At 47.6% G+C, this 23,582-nt stretch overlaps 1 protein-coding gene across 3 annotated transcripts in view; it reads left to right on the top strand.

The window, feature by feature from the left end:
* Positions 1–23,582, top strand: part of ADCY9 (adenylate cyclase 9) — a 203,844-nt gene that overhangs the window by 125,645 nt on the left and 54,617 nt on the right. Inside the window, exons 2-5 of one of the 3 annotated variants that reach the window (XM_059716442.1) lie at positions 144–316; positions 10,869–10,973; positions 14,125–14,241; positions 17,572–17,792. In XM_059716442.1, the coding sequence (XP_059572425.1) occupies positions 144–316; positions 10,869–10,973; positions 14,125–14,241; positions 17,572–17,792 (616 nt within the window). The remainder of the gene's footprint in view (positions 1–143; positions 317–10,868; positions 10,974–14,124; positions 14,242–17,571; positions 17,793–23,582) is intronic. The other 2 variants (XM_006266871.4, XM_014597457.3) reach the window with 2 other exon arrangements.

The raw sequence follows: 23,582 nt of genomic DNA, 5'->3' as shown, positions 1-23,582 counted from the left end.
CAACTGAAGTTAGCTATTTTTTATATATTTCTGAATTGTGATATTCATCTAGAATATCTATTTTCTATATTTCATATGTAAGAAACACAAAGGTGATCATTAAGTGGCTTTCTACTGTTCTAATTGTACCATTTTTTCCTTAGGGTTGAAGACTTACTTGATATCTGGTCAGAAAGTCAAGGAGCCCCATTGCAGTTGTGCACAAGCATTGCTTTCTGGCCTGGAGTCAGGGGATGGTACCAAGGTACAGGCAGCGCCATCAGTTGAGAACACTGGTGACATGACAAAGACTCTCAGGCACTCAGAAAATCTGAAGGTTAGTCCATTCAAAAAAAAAGTTAAAAAAAAATTTTTTTTTAATTCTATTCATCTAGCAAAGTTATTGGCCAGATTTTTGGGGGAGTTGATGCTTGCTTGCTTGTTTATTTTTGTATACAACTAGGGACCTACCAAAATCAAGGAAGCAGGCAGGCAATTTTATGGGCTGAATGTGGTCCCCGCAACCATTTTCTTGGTTTTTCACAGCAAAGGCCCCCCATGCTGCCGAATGGCTTTGTAGCCCTGGTGGAGACCCACCCCTCACTGATGATTGGCCACGGGGGCTGCCATTCATGTGGTTCCACCCCTCTCCACTGATTGGGCAGTCCTCTTGGCTAGTCAACCATAGAGGTTGGAGGGGACAGCCACCATCTTGGCTCCCTTTCTGCGTGTCAGTGGCTGTGAGAACAGCTGGCTCCCAGTGGGAGCCAGCATATTTTCAGTAAGTGTCGTCGTCGTTCCCCCACTCCCCCCAATTCAGCTGAAAATCATGGAGTATGCTGCTTTTCACAAAAACCACCTCAAATTGTGGCTTCTGTGAAAAACATAAAATCATGATTTAAGTTCCTATATATAAAATAATTTATGGCTAAAAAGGAACAAATACAGACCAAAATGAAACAGCAGGGATCCTTGTTTTCCCTTTTAAAAAACCGTGAATTCTCTGATAAAAACTCACAAATTCTCTAATAAAGCCTCCCAAATCCTTGATTAAAATGAAAGGCCCCCTACATAGCCCCCGCAGCCTTGCTAGTACCTTGCTAGTACCCCTCACTGTGCACCAACAGCTCCTGCTCCCCTGCCCGTGGCAGGAGGCGGTGTGTGCTGCAGAGGAGCAGAGCCTACCTCCCCCCTGCCGTGGGCTCGTGTGTGGGGGACAACTCTCCACCACAACATGCACTCGGGTAAAGGGGGGGATCTGCACCCCCCAGATCTGTGCACAGGGCAGGAGTGGGAGTGGGCATAGGCTCTAGCTCCCAATCTGCTGCCCTCCCCTTGGGCTTCCACAGCCCAGCGGGTATGACCTGGCACACCAGGGAACAGCAGGCACATGGTAAAGTTGCTTGCCGTGCTACCCTGCAGTGAGGGCCCCTCACTGCCGCCATGCAGTTGGGATGTATTGCCAGGGCAGTGTGGAGCTCGCAGCTGCAAGTAGCTTTCCTGCATGGCAGGTCGTGCCCACCGGGCTGTAGAGGCCCCGGGGGAGGGCAGCAAGGTAGGAACCCAACCACAACCCACGCACAGATCTGAGGGGTGCAGATCCCCCCTGCCCCCAGGAGTGCACGCCACAGCAGGGAGCCACCCTCCCCCTCTACCCCCTGGACAAGCGACCTGCGGCCCATCTAGCTCCCCACTGGGTCCTGTAGCCACACACTGCAGCCCTGGGCCCCAAGCCACACACATTGCCTAGCTGGGTGACAGCCCCAGCCCTGCCCAGCTGTCTTCCTCCCTCCCAATAGGGTCCTCAGTTTCTTCCCTCCCCCACTCTCTGCACTTACCTAGGGGAGCTGCTCTCCAGGCTGCCTGGAGCCACGTGAATGTACATGTACATGGCACCCCCTGCCTTACTGCCCTCCTCCTGCTCCCTCCAGCCCCCTGCAGGCTGGAACTCTGCCAGCCTGCAGAGGGCTTGTTGCAAAACTGCAAAATTTGTGGGTTTTTCTGTTAAAATGAGAAATCCACATTTTACTCCGATAAGGAGGGAAATCCAGATTTTACTCTGGTTTTCCATGGGAAATGAAAAACCTGGATCCCTGAACATCAGTCATCTAATTACCAGACAGGTAGTATTCAGTCTACGTGGTTAGCTTTAAAATATGCCACTGACCCAGGTGTGTTGTGCTACCATCTGCAAGTAAAGATGGTCAGAGGAGCCCAAAGAAAACGGAGCAAAAACTGAAGCTGCTTCACTCGTGAGGAGATGAGAAAATACTAATCAGGGCAGCTAAACTTTCCGAGTACTTAGCTGCCAATGAGAGTATGGTAGAAAGAAACAGGGCTAAGCTGATCCATAAAAATGAGCTGCAAGTCTTAGGGAAAGTAGTTGCATCTAGTTGCTATCAGACTCTGCAATGAAGTCTCATTTTGGGAGAAAAGTGTACCAGTGTTAGGGACTTGCCGGTACTTGAAATTGGTTGAAGTTTCATTTTTATTATTTCATATCAAAGTGATTTGCATGCACAAACAGAATTTTTTTGTTGAGAATTATACTTTGCAGATAAATGCACATTAAAAAAAAAGATAAGTGGATGCATCCTTATCCTGGAACAGTTGTTGGACCCCTACAAAGTCTGTCCAAAGCCCACACTGCCTTGTTTGCTACCTGGGTTGTCCTGGTTACCTCCACCCCATCTAATATTCTGGGGTCACTATTACTGGATACTTAAATTTTGACATGCTTGCTTAGAAACTTTACAGTTCTTTGAAAATGCTGTGATATGAAGTCAAATTACCTTAGTCGTGAGGTAACCGTGCTTTGTGTATGCACTACTTACACAACAGTTGTTGGGTATCACTTAATGTGTATTTACAATATCCACAAGAAGTTTCAAGCATAAGACATTCCCTAACTCTCTCTTTAAATATGTTACCCATCAGTTCTCTGGTCAGAGACTAGTTGTGACTGGAGACAGGAAGATTTGTTCACCAATTTTCAACTACAATCAGGGAATTCAAACAGTGGTAATTCTCTCCTTTAAAAAAAAACCCAAAAAGGCAAACAATTGATTATTTAGTTATTTATTTATTTATTTATTTTTGCAAGCCAGAACCTAGTAGGCTTTAGAGTTTAAACACACGCAGAGATGCACCTGTACACGCACACAACAATTTAACTACTCCTGCTGCTACTGCAAGCGCAGGGGGTAAGGGGCAGTGCGGAAGGCTGTAGGTTCCCTACTACCACTCTGTGCTCACCTGCACGTCTCCCCAGGCACACGCTCTTTCCTCAACAAACGAGCCAGCCTGCTCAGCGTCAGCCCCAAGCCTGAGGCCAAAGCCAGAGCTGAGCTACCACCTGCCCCAGTCTGGTACTCAGATACAAAATGAGGCTTCCATCTTCCCTCCCCTCGCTCATGCTGGTTGGGGTAAATCCCTCATTTTGGTTTCGAGTAAATACAATATATATTTTGGCAATCGCCATATTTGGCAGTCTTATTCTTTTGCTATTGTTAGAAATCATAATCTACTATAAAAGTGTTATAATCACCAAAGACTTAAATTAGCATGTGGTTTTGCCTGCTCTGTTGTTCCTGGAAAACATTAATCTATTATTCATTGTGTCTGGCCCACACACACACTGGTTATTTATGAATATCTAGAATAAGTAATTACAACCATGGCACTGACTTGTCTGTATACATACACTGCAGATAAACTTCTTTCTGTTTGCAAAAGATTATGCTCCCCTTTTGTGGTTTTCTCTTCTAATCTAGCCCCAGTCACTGACTGTTTGTGAGGATTTCAGTTGGTTATTAGCAAGAGTAAGTAGAGGGCGTTACTTTTTAAAATTTCAGCATTAACAAACTTCGGTTGATAAGCTTATTGTCCAACAATCTTGGAAGGGATAGGGCTTGTTGGTCTGTTTGTAATAATCTCTTTTAAAGCCTTTGGCATTGTATCTATAATATTTATATAGAAACATCCAAGATAATTAGACAGAAAATCCTGAAAATAGGTTAAAGCAGGCCTTGAAGTGGGCATGTGATGCAACAGAAATGAGTGGACCTAAGAAGAAAGATTTCAAAAAATGTTGAAACCTCTCCTGTGTTCACAGTAAACACATCCTAATTCTCAATAGCAATCCTTATTCTTAAAACTAGAAACATGAGATTTTGTATTCCAAAATGTGTTAATATTAACTGTTAGAACTTGATAACTTTGATTTCCATATAAACTTGACATAAAATCTTGAATGTTGCTAAATTTTGTGGCCTTAATGGCATCCACAGTTAAATTTTACTGTATGGAAAACTTATTTCCTTTTTTAACCAATTTTGAAATTCCAATTTCATTTAATGTCTCTTTTTCGTAAGATGAGAATAAAACTCCTGATTTGTCTTCTCAGAAATATAAATCATTTTTTTTACTTTTGTCATGTCATTGTCTCTGTCCCCAAAGTTATCTTCTTTCTGAAGTAAATAATCCAGTCATTTCAGTCTCCAGGTTTTTCCGGTCTCTAATAATTTTCATAATTATTAGGGACCTTCTCATCGAAGCCTTGCTCTTGAGAAATTAACTCCGATGGTCAAGCCACTGCATCTGGATGTCTGAGAACCGCCTCCCTCACCAGATTCTCTTCTCCCAGCTCTGTATTGCCCAATGCTCAAAGGTGGCCAAAGGAACCACTACAAAGACATGCTCACAGTTGCCTACAAGCACAGACCAACCCTGGGCTGTGAATCCCACACCTCCGTGCAACAACATGCCCCCATTGCCAAATAACATGTTCATCCAGAATCGGGCACCTCAGTCACCTGAGAACCCATCAAGCCTGACGGATGTTATCCTCGACTTTGAGGGACCACCAATGAATGACCACCAATGACTCTGTGGATATGGGGGTCGCAGTCTGGTTTGCCTTTCCAGAAGAAGGTGTACCCTCTGCTGACCTCCCTCAGTTGTCTCACCCTGGCGAGCCGGGTTTCGTTGAGAGCAGTGATGTCAATGTTGTGCCTCACTAGCTCCCGAGCCACAATGACAGTTCATCTTTCTGGGCGATCGCTCTTTGGGTTGTCATTGAGTGTTCTCACATTCCAGGTTCCGAAGTTTAGCTTTTTCTTATTTCGACCACAGGAATGGTGATCCCACTGGGTGCGGTTTCCCAGCCAGGAGAGATAGGATAGCCTATTTTGGGGGTACCTTTTCTAGCCTCCTCCCAATCTGGATGAGCAGAGGGTATCCTAAAAAGGGCTGCTCAGTCACAGACATAGCTGCTGAAGGACACCCCTGTCCTGACATAGGTGCCTAACGACCATCGTGCATCTGCCACCTGTGTGCAGATTCTTGGCTGGGGGCCTTCAGGTATTACAGTCATGCTCCCGTTGCCAATCCTCCATCGCCACAGGGCTTTTGGACCTGATGGAAGCCCGTGCGTGGCATGTTTAATGTGGGGACTGCAGTGCACAGTCGAGTCCACACAGTCTTGGCGGTTGGTGGCCGGGTTCAGTAGTATGGCGAACCACAACGACTGGGGCCACTTCTCCCTTGCAGCCTTCTTCCGCCTTAGCAGCCATTGGGGGCAGAGCCTTCCTCCGTCTGCTGTGCCATTGAGCATTTCTTCGATCGTTGTATGTCTGGAACCTCCCCCTCAACTTTACCGCCATGGGTGGTCCTACCAGGAGCATGAGCTCTAGATGGCATCACTCTTGGAGTCATTGGAACATGCAAGCCTCTCCACCACAACAAGGTGATGATACTCGCCATTAGGAACGAGATCGCTGACGTACTCCCTGATTTCCCTTCAGGTGTCAATGAAAGGCTGATGACCCTTCGCCTGCACCTTAGCTGAAACCAACGCGCCACTGTCATCAGCACATATGCTCTGACTCTAGATTCCAATGAGGAAGTCAAGGAAAGGTTCTACTCCAATCTTGACAACACCCTTGCCTCCATCCCCAGGGATGACAAGGTCATTCTCCTGGGTGACTTCAACGCCTGGGTTGGATGTGACCATGAAATTTGGAGCAGAACTATCAGCAAGAATGGCATGGGGAAGGCTAATGCCAACGGTTTCCTGCTCCTGACCAAACGCGCCCAACATGGCCTGATTGTGACGAACACCGTATTCCGCCAGAAAGACGCACAAGATCGTGTGGAGGCATCCGAGGTCAGAGCACTGGCACCTCTTGGACTACACTGTCGTCCAAGATAGAGAGACCTGAGGGACGTGCTTGTCATGAGGGCCATGAAGGGATTTGAAGACTGCTGGATGGACCACCAGCAGTGTGCGCTCGGTGATGAACATCTGCCTAGCGCCAAGACACTGGAAGACTCAGAAGACTGCCCAGAGATGGCTGAACGTCGTAGCTCTGAAGGACCCTGAACAGTGGGATGAGTTCCAGGCCCAGCTGTATAGTACGCTGGAGCAAGTCCCTACCACTGATGACACCTCCATCCAGGCACACTGGGAGCAACTCATGTCCGCTGTTCAAGATGCCTGCGCCCATGCTATTGGGTTCACATCACAACGGAACCAGGACTGGTTCAATGCCAAAGATGCTCAGATTTGCCGTCTCCTCGAGCGGAAGTGTGTAGCCTTCATCGCCTGGTAAAACCATCCATGTACTCCGTGAAAGATGGCAGTGTACCACCAGATGAAGGCTGAGATCCAGCGATGCATCCATGACATGAAGAACAACTGATGGGAGGAGAAGATGCATGTGATCCAGGGCTATGCCAACCAACATGACATGCGTAACTTCTTCCAGGCTACCAAGACAACCTACAGACCCGCTCCATTGGACAAAACCTCCTCTGATCACAGGACAGCTCCTGGCTCACAGGACGGCTCCCAGCTCCTCAAGGATGATGATGCCATCCATCTGAATTGAAAGGAGCATTTCAAACTCCTCCTTAACCAGGTGTCCACCATATCAGACGAGACTCTCCAAGCTATCCCTCAACACCCTGTGGTGGATTCCCTCAGCGATCCACCAACCATTGGAGAGCTGAAGTGGGCCATCCAACAAATGAAAACCAACAAAGCCTGCGGGCCAGATGGTATACCCGCAGAGGTTTACCATGCTGGTGACCTCCAGCTCACATCATGACTCCTTCAGCTCATCCTCTGCCTTTGGGAGAAAGAAGACATCACTGGGGATCTCAAGAATGCAGCCATTGTAACCATCTACAAGAAGGGGGACAAATCTGACTGTGGGAACTACAGGGGAATTTCCCTCCTGTTCATTGCGGGTAAGATCCTGGCCTGCATCCTTCTGAACTGCCTTCATCCCATTGTTGAGAATATACTTCCGGAAACCCAGCGCAGCTTCTGACCATCCTGGGGCACTGCGGACATGGTTTTCATTGCCAGGCAGATCCAAGAAAAATGTAGGGAGCAAAATCAAGAACTGTTCCTCACCTTCATTGACCTGACCAAGGCATTCAGTTCCTTAAATCGTGAAGCTCTGTGGACCATCCTCCAACACCTTGGCTACCTGCTGAAGTTTGTCATCATGCTGAGACTCCTGCATGATGATATGACTACCACTGTCCTGAGTGGAAGATCTTAGGGTTCGTAGCAGGCAGATCGTGCCTGACTAATCTGGTCTCTTTTTATGACCAGGTTACAAAACGCCTGGACGCAGGGGTAGGGGTGGATGTCGTATACTTAGACTTCAGGAAGGCCTTCGATACGGTATCCCACACCATACTGGTGAACAAGTTAAGAGGCTGTGACTTGGATGACTACACAGTCCGGTGGGTGGCAAATTGGCTAGAGGGTCGCACCCAGAGAGTCATAGTGGATGGGTCGGTTTGGACCTGGAAGGGTGTGGGCAGTGGGGTCCCGCAGGGCTCAGTCCTAGGACCGATACTCTTCAATGTCTTCATCAGCCACTTGGACGAGGGAGTGAAGTGTACTCTGTCCAAGTTTGCAGATGACACAAAACTGTGCGGAGAAGTGGACACGCCGGAGGGCAGGGAACAGCTACAAGCAGACCTGGACAGGTTGGACAAATGGGCAGAAAACAAAAGAATGCAATTCAACAAGGAGAAATGCAAAGTGCTGCACCTAGGGAGGAAAAATGTCCAGCATACCTACTGCCTAGGAAATGACCTGCTTGGTGGCACGGAAGTGGAAAGGGATCGTGGAGTCCTAGTGGGCTCCAAGATGAACATGAGTCGGCAGTGTGGCGAAGCCATCAGAAAAGCTAACGGCACTTTATCGTGCATCAGCAGATGCATGACGAATAGATCCAAGGAGGTGATACTTCCCCTCTATCGGGTGCTGGTCAGACCACAGTTGGAGTACTGCATACAATTCTGGGCGCCGCAATTCAAGAGGGATGCGGATAACCTGGAGAGGGTCCAGAGAAGCACCACTCGTATGGTTAAGGGCTTGCAGACCAAGCCCTACGAGGAGAGACTAGAGAACCTGGACCTTTTTCGCCTCCGCAAGAGAAGGTTGAGAGGCGACCTTGTGGCTGCCTATAAGTTCATCACGGGGGCACAGAAGGGAACTGGTGAGGTTTTATTCACCAAGGCGCCCCCAGGGGTTACAAGAAATAATGGCCACAAGCCAGCAGAGAGCAGACTTAGACTGGACATTAGGAAGAACTTCACAGTTAGAGTGGCCAGGGTCTGGAACGGGCTCCCAAGGGAGGTGGTGCTCTCCCCTACCCTGGGGGTCTTCAAGAGGAGGTTAGATAGGCATCTAGCTGGTGTCATCTAAACCCAGCACTCTTTCCTGCCTATGCAGGGGGTCGGACTCGATGATCTATTGAGGTCCCTTCCGACCCTAACATCTGTGAATCTTAAACTGATGCCTTCCATATCCGAACCGGGGTCAGACAAGGTTGCATGATCGCCCCCGCCCTGTTCACTATCTACCTGACCCTCATCATCCACCTTATCCCAGATGATCTACCATCTGGTGTTAGTATCCAGTAACTGGACGGGAAGCTTTTCAATCTTGGGCAATTCTGAGCAAAAATGAAACTCACCACCAAGGACATCCACGACCTTCACTTTGTGGATGATTGCTGTGTGATGGCTCACTCTGCACAGGATGTGCAAGCGAACCTAGATGTTTTCAGTGCTTCATATAAGAGACTTGGCCTGTCCTTGAATGTCACCAAGATGAAGGTTCTCCACCAACTGTCACCAGGCCAGCTAAACATCCTTCGCACTATCTGCGTAGATGAGGAGGCTCTGGAGTATGTGCAGCACTTTCCGTATCTTGGCAGCCACCTCTCTCAACTGGCTACCATCGATGAAGAAGTCCAGCACCGGGTCAACTGCGCCAGTGCTGCTGCCTTCAAGCTACGACAACGTGTCTTTGAAAATGGAGATCTTCAGAAGTCGACGAAGGTCCTGGTTTATAAGGCTGTCATGCTGACCACCCTCCTCTACTGCAGTGAAGCCAGGGCCTCTATCAATGCCACATTAAGACCCTTGAGAGCTTGCACCAGTGCTGCTTGCTTCGAATCCTGCAGTTCAAATGGGAAGATCACTGGACCAGCGTGAGCATTCTCCATGAAGCTGCATCCACCAGCATCAAAGCTTTGCTCTTGAGAAATCAACTCTGATGGATGGGCCACTGTGTCCAGATGTCTGAGAACCGCCTCCCTCGCCAGAGTCACTTCTCCCAGCTCTCTGTTGGCCAATGCTCAAAGGACGGCCAAAGGAAACGGTGCAAAGACATGCTTACGGTCACCCTCAAGCATGGAGGTGTCAACACCAATGGCTGGAAGGAGCAACCTGCTGACCATTTGGTGTGGTGCTACCTGGTCCACGAAGGCACGTGCCATTTCGAGGCCCAATGACTTGATACCAAGGTGGAACGGCAGCAGCGGAGGAAGGAGGACACCAACCTGGGGTTGCAAATCCCACTCCCCCATGCAACAGCATGCCTCCATTGCCGAAGAATGTGTGCGCATCCAGAATCGGGCACCTCAGTCACCTGAGGACCCATCAAGCCTGATGGACATCATCCTCAGCTTTGTGGGACCGCCGGCAAACACTGAACTAAATCTTCATTAAGCTTACATAATGACACCCAGATATTTGTGAAGACAGTCATACTAACAATACTGCACTTTTACTGTTACTTATTTTCTTGTGGTAGAAAAAAGGATGGCACTCTGATGGTGCAGCTATGTACAGCAGGAATGCTTTTCTGGGATTGTTCTCTGACACCTTAGACCACAGCTTCCCAACCTTTTCCTCAGTATGACCCTATTTAAAGTGGAAATTTTTTGCGATTCCAAAATCATGCAGACAAGATCAACAAGTCATAAGTATGGCATTATAATGTTTATGGTCTATGTTTTTCATTTAAAATCATTTTAACTACTTTTTAGATTGAAAATACTGAGCTTAAAATGGAACAACGTCTAAAACTTAGACCCAGGGCCATGGCTAGGGGGGTGTGAATTGGGGCAACCGCACTTTGGGGGGCCCTTTGGAGCAGTGGTGGCGTGGAGCTGGACAGAACAGCGACTCCACATCCAGCCGCTTGCTACCCGCCTCCGATGCCAATGCCAATGGCGGTGGCAGCTTCTTCAGGTCCGGGAGCAGGAGTGGGGCCTCACATAGGCTGATTTGCCTAGGTCTCACACCCTGCTTGGGTTGCCTCTGCTTAGACTTTGCCCCCTTTTAAGCTCAGTATTTTCAATTCTGTTGTTTTTGTCTTAACCGCACAGCAAAAATTCAGAATATTATTTAAGGACTGCAAGCCATCTCCAGCTTGTGAAATGCTTAATGAAAGGAAACCTTCAAATACATATGGCTTTTAGATTAAATTTGTTGCAGCAAAAATGGGCTCGTTATGAATTGCACGCTGTTGTGGTATCCGAATATTTCTGATTTTATTTTTTTGTCTTTTGTAGACTTGCCCTTCATGTAGTGTTACAATTGCCACCAACTGTGATGTCAGTATAGAGGAAGGAGCTATCCAAAATGGCTGTCAGGATGAACATAAAAACAGTACTAAGGTAACAACTTTTCCCATTCTGTATATTTTCCTGAGTCCTCTGCATCAGGTTTAACAGACAGCTGATACACACAATTAAAATGCTCTTCCAGGCTGTCATCATCTCATCTCCATTACTGCACAGCCTCTTTCTCTGCTTTTGATGAGTATAACTTTGTCCCACTCTTACCCATTCAGAATGCTGTTCTAAACACAATTCAGAGCCTCCATACCCTTTCCCCAGCCCTACCCTAACTTGTACCTCCATTTGGCCTGTGATGCCAATTTCCATTGTTAAATTTTTAAACAAATAACTTTGTTTTTTTAACTCATGCTGCCCCTCATGCTTTGGAAGAGCTCCTTGTAAATGTCTTCATTGTTCCCCTTCAAATCCCTCCTTAAAACTTTGTCCTGCCACAATGCCTACAGGAAGCATGACAGGATTTAAAGTGCTAGTGTCATGGGCACGCCCCGGACATGGGGGGTCAGGACACAGAAGCTGAGGATCAGCAATATTGGAAGTCCAATCCAATGCTAAGGGTCATAATACTAGGTGTCAGTCCAAGTCCAGTGTATCATTCCAGGGGCTCAGAATGGGCCCACAGTCAAGACTAGGCCAGAAGTCAGGAGCCAGGGCATCCAATATGCTGGATAGGGTTAGCAGGAATGGGGTACTGTGGTCTAAGGCAGGAGCAAGGCAGGAACAAGTTTGGAAGCAAGGCAGGAGAGTCTGAGGCAGAGGTGAGACAACGAATGAGTTAGGGATTCATAACCAGAAATGTAAGCGAGGAGGTTCAAGACAGGAGCGGGAATACATGAGTTGGGCAAGGAGCAGGGTTATTAAGAGTATTGAAGGGACAAGGCCTTGCTGGAAGTCAGAGGGTTTTATAGCCCTCCCATCAGTGACTTACTGCTACCATTGCCCCCCAGGACATCTGATCCCTATTAGGAGCCTCATGGGAAGGCCCAGGCAGGGCTGGAGTAGGTGCTTGGCTAGTCTCCAAGAGGTGCCACAGGGGCCCTGACAGGTGGTATGCAGAGACCACTGCTTGGGATGCTGTTTAATATAATAAGACAGTGTAAGGAAACGAGATATATTTATTTGCAGTTTCTTATCCTGTACACAGATTATGGATCAGCAACATATGACCCACGAGCTGCATCCAGCCCACAGACATGGAGCTTCAGTGGGGGGTGGTGAGTGGCGGGGCTATAGCTTTGAGTGCTCTTTCTGTGCTGCTGTAGGGATAAGCTACAGCAGTGGCAACTGGGTCCTAGTGCCTGCCTGACTATCCACCTCTGAACTGGGATGGTTTTTCTGGCCCACCACTGGAAATAGTTGCCTATTCATAGATTCATAGATTCATAGACGTTAGGGTTGGAAGGGACCTCAATAGATCATCGAGTCCGACCCCCTTCATAAGCAGGGAAGAGTGCTGGGTCTAGATGACCCCAGCTAGATACTCATCTAAACTCCTCTTGAAGACCCCCAGGGTAGGGGAGAGCACCACCTCCCTTGGGAGCCCGTTCCAGACCTTGGCCACTCAAACTGTGAAGAAGTTCTTCCTAATGTCCAATCTAAATCTGCTCTCTGCTAGCTTGTGGCCATTGTTTCTTGCAACCCCCGGGGGCGCCTTGGTGAATAAATACTCACCAATTCCCTTCTGTGCCCCCGTGATGAACTTATAGGCAGCCACAAGGTCGCCTCTCAACCTTCTCTTGCGGAGGCTGAAAAGGTCCAGTTTCTCTAGTCTCTCCTCGTAGGGCTTGGTCTGCAGGCCCTTGACCATACGAGTTGCCCTTCTCTGGACCCTCTCCAGGTTATCCTCATCCTTCTTGAAGTGTGGCGCCCAGAATTGCACGCAGTACTCCAACTGCGGTCTGACCAGCAGCCTATAGAGGGGAAGTATCACCTCCCTGGACCTATTTGTCATGCATCTGCTGATGCACGATAAAGTGCCATTAGCTTTTCTGACGGCTTAGTCACACTGCCGAATCATGTTCATCTTGGAATCCAATAGGACTTCAAGATCCCTTTCCACTTCTGTGCCACACAGCAGGTCATTCCCTAGGCTGTAGGTGTGCTGGACATTTTTCCTCCCTAGGTGCAGCACTTTGCATTTCTCCTTGTTGAACTGCATTCTGTTGTTTTCTGCCCACTTGTCCAACCTGTCCAGGTCTGCTTGCAGCTGTTCCCTGCCCTCCAGCATGTCCACTTCTCCCCATAGCTTTGTGTCATCTGCAAACTTGGACAGAGTACATTTCACTCCCTCGTCCAAGTCGCTGATGAAGACATTAAAGAGTATCGGTCCAAGGACCGAACCCTGCGGGACCCCACTGCCCACACCCTTCCAGGTCGAGACCGACCCATCCACCACGACTCTCTGGGTGCGACCCTCCAGCCAATTCGCCACCCACCAGACTGTGTAGTCATCCAAGTCACAGCCTCTTAACTTGTTCACCAGTATGGGGTGGGATACCGTATCGAAGGCCTTCCTGAAGTCTAAGTAAACGATGTCAACCCCTCCTCCTGTGTCCAGGCGTTTCGTAACCTGGTCATAAAAAGAGACTAGATTGGTCAGGCACGATCTGCCTGCCACGATCCCGTGCTGGTTTCCCCTCAGCATAATTTGTTCTGCCGGGCTCTTGCAAATGTGAGCCTTGATAATTTTTTCAAAGACTTTGCCAAGGATGGAGGTGAGACTGACTGGCCTATAGTTGCCCGGGTCCTCCTTCCTCCCCTTCTTGAAAATGGGGACCACATTGGCCCTTTTCTAGTCCTCCGGGACTTGGCCCGTGCGCCACGAGTGTTCGAATATTCCCGCCATTGGCTCTGCAATGATGTCGGCCAGTGCCTTCAGCACCCTCGGATGGAGCTCATCCAGGCCTGCTGACTTAAAGGCATCCAGTTCTTCCAAGAGACTCTGCACCATCTCAGGGTCTACACATGGAAGTCTGGCGCCTTACTGCTGCCTCTCTTTCAACCCCAGTGAGAGACTTGTTGTGCCTCTCGCTTAGAAACACTGAGGCAAAGAACTCGTTGAGGAGTTCAGCCTTGTCCCCCCTGTCCGTCACCAATTGTTTCTGCCCATTTAGCAGGGGTCCTATTCCTCCCTGGGCCTTCCTTTTACTCCCTATATATCTAAAAAACAATTTCTTGTTGTCCTTTACAGTTGGAGTACTGCATCCAGCACTGGGTGCCGCACTTCAAAAGGGATGTGGCCATCCTGGAGAGGGTTCAGAGGAGGGCCACCCGCTTGGTGAGAGGGCAGCAGGACAGGCCTTATGAGGTGAGACTGAAGGACCTGAACCTGTTCAGCCTCAGCAAGAGGAGGCTGAGGGGGGAACCTGGTGGCTGCCTACAAGCTCATCAAGGGGGATCAACAGCAAATAGGCAGAGCCCTTTTTTCCCCAGCACCACCTGGGGTGACGAGGAACAATGGTCATATGCTGATGGAGAGTAGGTTTAGGTTGGCGATCAGAAGGCAATATTTTACAGTTAGGGTGACCAAAATCTGGAACCAGCTTCCCAGAGAAGTGGTCCTCACCCCTACCTTGGGCATATTCAAGAGGAGGTTGGATGACCACTTGTCTGGGGTCTTGTGAACCCAGCATTCATTCCTGGCTGTGGCAGGGGGTCAGGCTAGATGATAGGTCCCTCCTCACCCTAGCTACTATGAAACTATGAAACTAGACAGGTTACAGAGGTGGGCGGATGAGAATAGGATGGAATTCAACACAGACAAATGCAGGGTGCTGCACCTAGGGAGAAGGAACCAGCAACACACCTACCCATAGGCTGGGGAACACCCTTCTCATCAACACAGTGGCTGTAAGGGATCTTGGAGTCATTGTTGACTCCAGGATGGACATGAGTCACCAATGCAAGGAAGCATTCAGTAAAGCTAACCGCACCTTGTTGTGCATCTGCAGATGCATCACAAGCAGGTCCAGGGAGGTGATCCTTCCCCTCTGCGGCATTGGTCAAGCTGCAGTTGGAGTACTATGTCCAGTTCTGGGTGCTGCACTTCAAGAGGGATGTGGCTAGCCTCGAGAGGGTCCAGAGGAGAGCCACTCACATGGTTAGGGGGCAGCAGGCCAGGCCCTATGAAGATAGACTAAAGGGCCTGAATCTATTCAGCCTCCACAAGAGAAGACTGAGAGGGGATCTGGTGGCTGTCTATAAACTCACCAGGGGGTACCAGCAGAAAATAGGTGAGGCTCTGTTCCCCCAGGCACCACCTGGGATAGCAAGGAATAATGGCCACAAATTGATTAAGAGCAGGCTCAGGCTTGATATCAGGAGACATTACTTTATGGATAGGGCTGCCAGACTCTGGAATGGGCTCCCAAGTGAGGTGGTGCTCTCCCCTACTTTGGGGGTCTTCAAGAGGAGGTTGGACAGATATCTGACTAGGGTATTATGTTCCCAGCAGTTGTTCCGACCCAGGGCAGGGGGTCGGACTTGATGATCTGTTCAGGTCCCATCCGACCCTAGAAACTAAACTATGAAACATAAGAAGTAGCATACTGGGTCAGACCAACAGTCCATTTAGCCAAGTATACTGTCTCTGACAGTAGAAGAAGGAATGTAGAGGGAGAGCATTGAACCAGAGAGATCTAAAACGATCTGTCCCCTATCCAGTACCCTTCCTGGCATCCACCATTATTGGTTTAGAGGTGATAGAGAAAACATCTCCAACTGTTCTGTTCAACAGCTTATAATAAATCCATCATCCATGAATTTATCTAGTCCCTTTTTTAACCTGGGTGTGCTATCTGCCTCTGCCACATCTTGCATCAGTGAAGTCCACAAATTAACTACATGTTGCCATAAACAAGTACTTTCTCTTATTAGTTTTAAACTTGTCTCCTACTAATATCATTGCATGCCCCCTAATTCTAGTATTCTGGGACTTGGTGAACAATAGTTCCCTATTCATTTGGTCCACACCCTTCATGATTTTATCGACCTCTATCATATCATCCCATAGCCTTCTAGACTGAAGAGTCCTAACCTTTTTAGTCTCTCCTGGTATGGCAACTGCTCCATACCCCTGATCGTTTTGATTGCCTTTCTTTGTGTCTTTTTCTAATTCTGCTACATCCTTTGAGAACTTTGGCTCTAGTTTGATCTAGTTGGAGATGGTCCTGCTTTGAGCAGTGGATTGGACTAGGTGACCTTCTGAAATCACTTCCAGCCCTAATTTTCTATGATTCTATGGTTCCAAGTGGAGGTCCAGACTTGACTACCTGCAATAATTTAGTATTATTTGCAAACTTGGAGATTTTACTGTGCACCTCCATTTCTAGGCCATTGATGAAACTCTTGAACAAAATTGGGCCCACCACATATCCTGTGGGACCCCACTTTTGACCTCCCTCCATCCTGAAAAGTGACCATTTAACCCTACCCTGTGCCTCCTATCTTAACCAGCTCTCAATCCATGAAATAACCTTCCACCAATCTCATGGCAGTGCACTTTCTTTTAAAAGCTTTTTGTGAGGGATCTTGTTGAAAGCTTTTTGAAAGTTCAAATATATAGTATGTCAGCTGGATCCTCCTTGTGCACATGCTTGTTTACACCCTCAAAGAACTCCAGTAGATTGGTGAGGCAGAATTTCCCCTTACAAAAACTGTTCTGATCCTTCCCCAACAGATCATATTTATCCATGTGAGTGCTGATTTTATTCTTTATTATTGGTTCTACCAACTTGCCAGGGATGGAAGTGAAACCAATGAAAAGAGTTTGTTTAGCTCCTCTGCTATGGCCTTGTCATCCCTAAGTGCACCTCTTATACCATGGTCATCTAATGGTTCTGCTGATTCTCTAGTTGGTTTCATGCTTCTGATGTATTTTTAAAAGTTTTTATTATTAACTTCAGTATCTTTTGCTAGAGGCTCCTCATTTTTTTCTTTGTCCTGCTTATTTCATTTTTACATTTGACCTACCAGAGTTTGTGAACTTTGATTTTCCTCATTTGGCCATGCTTTCCATTTTTTGAAGGACAAAAATGTCAGTGTATTTGCTGTAAACGATTATGATAGAGTGAAATAATTAGTCAAGATTTTTGTTTTGTCCTTCTATAAGCCCTTATTGCCAAAATAGATAATTCTGCAGAATGGATTGCTTGATTGTCTATGTATTGCTGAGCCAAGAAAAGCTGAAGAATATCCAGGGCTTTGTGAGGTTAAATAAATAAATACTGTACCTTGTAAGCTAACTAATTATCAGGAACAAATTCAATTGTGGTTTAGTATGTCTGTATACTTGGAAATGACTAATTATGTTTTAACAAGTTAGTCAAAAATATTCTGTGTACAAATCAGTAAGTCCGTAGCAGGGATTCCATGTAGCAACTAATAAGACCATAGTGATGAGTTATCCCACTGACTAATTAACTAGACGTCACTGTAGATAGCCAGCTAAAGATGCGATTTATGTATAAGGAGGGTCAAGCCTCTGATGTACACAAATAGAAGCCTAAACACAAACAGAAGTTAAATTAGTGCTCATTGTGGAACCTAATATTTTCGTGTACTTCATAAAACCTATGTGCTGTTTATATTTTTCTCTAATAATTAACCTTTCTTATGCATATATTCACTTGTTATGAAGCAGGCTCCTGGTGGACACAGTCCAAAGACCCAGAATGGACTTTTGAGTCCTCCACAGGAAGAAAAGCTCAGCAATAGCCAGACATCACTTTATGAAATGTTGCAAGAGAAAGGAAGATGGGTAGGAGTGAGCTTGGATCAGACAGCACTTCTTCCACTGAGGTTTAAAAACATCAGAGAGAAGACAGATGCACATTTTGTGGATGTGATTAAAGAAGACAGGTAAGAAAGAATTATGTAACTTAAAAACAGTCTACAAGAAAGAAATAATGGGCCTCCATGTCTTTAATCTGCATTTTCATTCTCTTGACTGATGTTAGTTGTTATCATATTGTAATCTTACTCCTCCTTCTGTTATTTAACTACAGTAGGAGCTCACCATTGAGAATTCTACTAAAAAGAGTAATAAATTCCACCTATGACTGGACCACAGGTATAGAGAGTTATACTCTGTACAGGAGGGATTGAGTGGACAAAAGGGGCGGAGGTGTAGCTCTCCATGTCAAGGAAAGCTATGCATCCCTGCAAGCTGACATTGGCACCCACAGTGGACTTGAGACCTTCTGGGTTAAAATCTGTGGGGAACATGACACAGGGGATACTATGGTGGGAGTCTACTACAGACCCCCTACCCAGGGTCAAGACCTTGACCAGGAGTTTGCCAGGGAATTGGCTGAGGCCGCGTGCTCCCAGTGTATGGTTGTCATGGGAGACTTTAACTACCCAGACGTCTCATGGGAGGAGCGCTCAGCCAAATCTGAGTGGTTGCAAAGCTTCCTCTCATGTGTGGATGGCCTCTATCTGACACAGGAAGTCTACAGGCCGATGAGAGGTAAAGTGCTGCTCGACCTGGTCCTGGAAACTGGGGACGACCTAATCAGTGACCTAATGATTGAAGGGCAGCTGGGCGACAGCGACCACAAGCTGATAAACTTCACCATCTGCCGTAAAGCTGGCAAGTCAGTCAGTAATACAGAAGTCCTCAACTTCAGGAAAGCTGACTTTGGCAAGCTAAGGAGGCTTGTCAGAGAGGCCCTAAAGGGCCACAACCCAAAGGGGAGGGAGTTCAGGATGAGTGGTTGCTCCTCAAGGGAGTGATCCTGGATGCGCAAGCAAAGTCTATCCCGTCTCAGAGGAAAGGCAGCAAAAGTGCACAGCAGCCCCCTTTGCTCTCCAGGGAACTAGCAGACCTCCTGCATCTTAAAAGGAAGACCTACAAAGGATGGAGGACTGGAACCACCACCAAGGAGGAATACTCTGCTCTGGTCTGGACCTGCAGAGAGCAAACTAGGAAAGCCAAGGCTGCAACGGAACTCCAGCTAGCTACAAATATCAAGGACAATAAAAAGTCCTTCTTTAGATATGTGGGGAGCCGGAGGAAAAGCAAGGGCAACATTGGACCCCTGCTAAACCTGATGCGATAACTAACAACTGATGCCCAGGAAAAAGCAAACTTGCTAAATGGGTACTTTGCGTCAGTTTTTCACCAGTCCCATGGGACGCCCCTGCCCACTGTGGGTCAGAGAGGCCTTGGTGAGGGAGATTCCTTGCCCTCCATCGAAGCTGACCTCGTAAAGGAACACCTTGACAGGCTGGATACCTTCAAGTCAGCTGGCCCTGATGGTTTACACCCCAGGGTACTCAAGGAGCTGGCTAGCATCATAACTCAGCCCCTGGCATGGATTTTCAAGAATTCCTGGCACTCTGGTGAAGTGTCTGAAGATTGGAAGAAGACCAATGTGGTGCCTATCTTCAAGAAAGGGAGAAAAGTAGATGCAGCAAACTACAGGCCCATCAGCCTGACCTCTATCCTGGGGAAGGTCTTGGAAAAGATTATGAGAGAGGCCATTCTTAACTGATTAGCTGACGGCAATATCCTGAGGGATTGCTTGACCAATCTTATTTCCTTTTATGACCAGGTGACCTATCACCTGGACAAGGGGGAAGAGATTGATGTCATATATCTTGACTTCACAAAAGCCTTTGATCTGGTATCCCACAATCACCTCTTGGCAAAACTGGCTAACTGCGGCCTTGACCTCACCACGATCTGCTGCCTGGGGAATTGGCTCCGCGGTAGGACCCAGAAAGTGGTGGTTGACGGAAGTCTTGCTGCAAGGTCACTAGTGGGGTCCCTCAAGGCTCTGTCCTAGGGCCTTTATTTTTTAACATCTTCATCAATGATGTAGACATTGGTGTCAGAAACAGACTGGCTAAGTTCGCCAATAACACCAAACTCTGGGGTAAAGCATCCACACCTGAGTACAGGAGGGTGATCCAGGCAGATCTTGACAGGCTCAGGAAATGGGCAGATGAGAACCTGATGGTGTTCAACACCGAAAAATGCAAGGTTCTCCCTTGGGAGGAAAAACCTGCAGCATGCTTATAGGCTCAGCAGTGCTACACTGGATAGCACTACAGATGAAAAGGACTTGGGGGTCATGTTTCATTACAAGATGAACATGAGCCTTCAATGTGATGGTGTGGCTAGTAAAGCGAGCAAAACGCTGGTTTGCATCCATAGAAGCTTCTCAAGCAAATCCCAGGATGTCATTCTCCCGTTGTACTCGGGAGGCCGCAGCTGGAGTACTGCATCCAGTTTTGGGCTCCACAATTCAAAAAGGATGTGGAGAAGCTTGAGAGAGTGCAGAGGAGAGCTACGTGCATGATCAGAGGTCAGGAAAACAGACTTTATGATGAGAGGCTGAGAGCTATGGGACTCTTCAACCTGGAAAAGCACAGGCTCAGGGGTGATCTGGTGGCCATCTATAAGTTTATCAGGGGTGCTCATCAGGATCTGGGGGAACGTCTGTTCACCAAGGCGCCCCAAGGGATGACAAGATCGAACAGTCACAAATTTCGCCATGACTGATTCAAGCTGGACAAAAGGAAGAACTTCTTTACTGTCTGAGCCCCTAAGGTTTGGAATGGACTGCCACCGGAGGTTGTTCAAGTGCTCACTTTGAATGCCTTCAAGACACATTTGGATGCTTATCTTGCTGGGATCCTATGATCCCTGCTGACTTCCTGCCCCTGGGGCAGGGGGCTGGACTCAGTGATCCTCCGGGGTCCCTTGCAGCCTGATTGTCTATGAAATCTATGAAATTCATGCTTTTCATTTTCCCCCCACTATCATTAAACAGTGGTTTTACACCCAGTAAATGAATGTATGTGTGTGTGTGTGTGTGTGTGTGTGTGTGTGTGTGTGTGTGTGTGTACACACACACACACACACACCAAATTTGGTATATATATTTACCAAATTTTATGCTGTGTGTGTGTGTGTGTGTGTGTGTGTGTACATATATATTTACATACCATATATCTCTTGGTTTTACACCCAAATTTTAACACAAACTTGGAGCTACAAAAATTGTGCAGCAGATTTTTAAGGGCAATAAGATTGAGGCCTGTGATACTGTCTGTTTATTAAAAGTGTAGAAAATAGTACCTGGGAAGATTGGCTGGCTGTGGTCCCAAATATACTTTTCTTGTTCTGCATAAGTGGAAAGCATAGGCTGTAAATGCAACAGTCCGTGACCGCGCACGCGCACACACACACACACACACACACATCACCTCTGCTGATTGACACACACACGTCACCTCTGCTGATTGATTATGAACAGCCTTTATGGTGAACCATTAAGAAGATGATAACTTTTAAAATGTTATTCCTATTTATATTGTGATAACATACAAAAACACCAGTCAGTTTGGGGGCTTGACGGTGCTTGAGACTGTATGAGCACATATATTATGAATTTCTTGGGGCAGCAACAGCATTTCCTAAATGGGAACAAGAGAAGACCAGCAAAGAAAGAGAGAGTGCAAATGAAGAATTTGGATTGCAAATACAGAATTGTGGGTAACTGGTGATTAGAGCATGACTTTATTACATTACAGTGCACACAATTCTATTTCATTTTATGCACCCAAATGTTAGTTTTCCAGCTGTGTAAGTGGCATTTTTGGCACTTACACATAGCTTGCCATTCTGTTACCCATACGCTGTAGATACTTGCACATTTACAAGCGTGAGGCAGGTACAGTGTTATATACATGCTTACCTGAGCATACTTCCTAAAGAAATTAGGTGAATGAAACTGGCACTCCTATGTTTTAGCCCTAGTAGTTGTTTAGTTATGGAGACCCAGGTTCTAGGTACTCATTCCTTCACCAGGTGTGATTTGAACCTACCTATATCTCTGACCCACACCAAGGGGAAGAACTAGATTCGGGGCTCCTGAGGCAGCTCTCGGAGACCATAAAAACTAAGGAGGCAGTAGTCATGGGGGACCTAAACTACCCAGACATCTGCTGGGAGAGGCAGACAGCAAAGTCCCACCGTTCACGCAGCTTCCTATCCTGTGTACAGGACCTCCACCTGACGCAGGAGGTACACAGTCCCACTAGGGGGAATGCCTTACTGGACCTGGTATTGGCAACAGGGGACGATATTGTAGGGGACCTACAGATCAGTGGTCATCTGGGGGACAGTGATCACCAAATAATAGAATTCTTCATAAGACGTCGAGTGGGTAAGGTAACTAGTAGGGTGAAAGTGCTAGACTTTAGGAAAGCTGATTTCAACGAACTCAGGCGATTAATCAAGGACGCACTGCAGAGTAGGAGTTTTGAAGAGATGGGAGCCCAGGAAGGGTGGCTGTGCCTTAAGGAAATGATCCTTCGGGCACAGAGGGAGACGATCCCGATGGAGAGGGTCCAGAGAAGCACCACTCGTATGGTTAAGGGCTTGCAGGCTAAGCCCTACGAGGAGAGACTAGAGAACCTGGACCTTTTTCGCCTCCGCAAGAGAAGGTTGAGAGGCAACCTTGTGGCTGCCTATAAGTTCATCACGGGGGCACAGAAGGGAATTGGTGAGGTTTTATTCACCAAGGCGCCCCTGGGGGTTACAAGAAATAATGGCCATAAGCTAGCAGAGAGCAGATTTTAGACTGGACATTAGGAAGAACTTCTTCACAGTTCGAGTGGCCAAGGTCTGGAACGGGCTCCCAAGGGAGGTGGTGCTCTCCCCTACCCTGGGGGTCTTCAAGAGGAGGTTAGATAGGCATCTAGCTGGGGTCATCTAAACCCAGCACTTTTTCCTGCCTATGCAGGGGGTCAGACTCGATGAACTATTGAGGTCCCTTCCGACCCTAACATCTATGAATCTATGAATATGAATCTATGACCCCACATCACACTTCAGGCTAGGAATTACCTAGGTTTTCTACAGCCCACCTTTAGAAGCTGGGCCACTGTACTTTTCATTTAATAGTCACAAGATAAAATTGGTGGAGCACAGGGTGGAAATTTTTGTCCCATTGAGGGAAAGGGGTGGAGGACCTGGGGCTATACTGTAAAACAGGAGCATTCAGTTCACTGAGTCATGTATTCCTTAGCATATTTTCTTCTTCATGGTCCCATATATCTCCCTCTTTTGAATGCCCAAGGGCAGATCTGGGGGGGAAAGGAGGGAAGTGTGATGTCATGGGTATCCTGCTGTAGGGCTCACATGCTGATGGCTCTGTTTTCCTGCTGCTCTGGACTCCTGGGTCTTCTGCAGTGTCCAAACTGTAACTGAGTTCAGACCATACTACTGTAGAGACTCTTGATTCCTCTGAGCAGGTAAGAATTCCACCACTCCTGCGCTTGGCAGTCCCTCCCATCTGTTGCTCAGTGGCACCTCCCCTCTCAGGATCAAACCTGGCTAATTATACTTCTGAGCAGAAGTGGGGACCCACCTGCTGCCACCACTGCCCTCGGCTGACTCGGGGCACAGAGAGCCCCAAGGCTGCTCATGCCAAAGCTGCTCCCCAAAGCTGCCCTGCTCCAGCCAGGGATTTGGGGAACAACTGTGTAAGGTGCCAGGCTTAGCCAGGGACACCAGCAGCAGTTGGGTTCCCCCTTCTTGCACCTGCTCCTGGTCAATGAAGGAGGGGGAAACCCACCTACTGTCATCACTGTCTTTAACTGAACCTGGCACCCCACAGCCCCTGGGTCAGCCAG

This window comes from Alligator mississippiensis, chromosome 13 (assembly GCF_030867095.1).
Source record: "Alligator mississippiensis isolate rAllMis1 chromosome 13, rAllMis1, whole genome shotgun sequence".
NCBI lineage: Eukaryota > Metazoa > Chordata > Crocodylia > Alligatoridae > Alligator > Alligator mississippiensis.
This window is presented reverse-complemented; position numbering and strand designations above follow the sequence as displayed.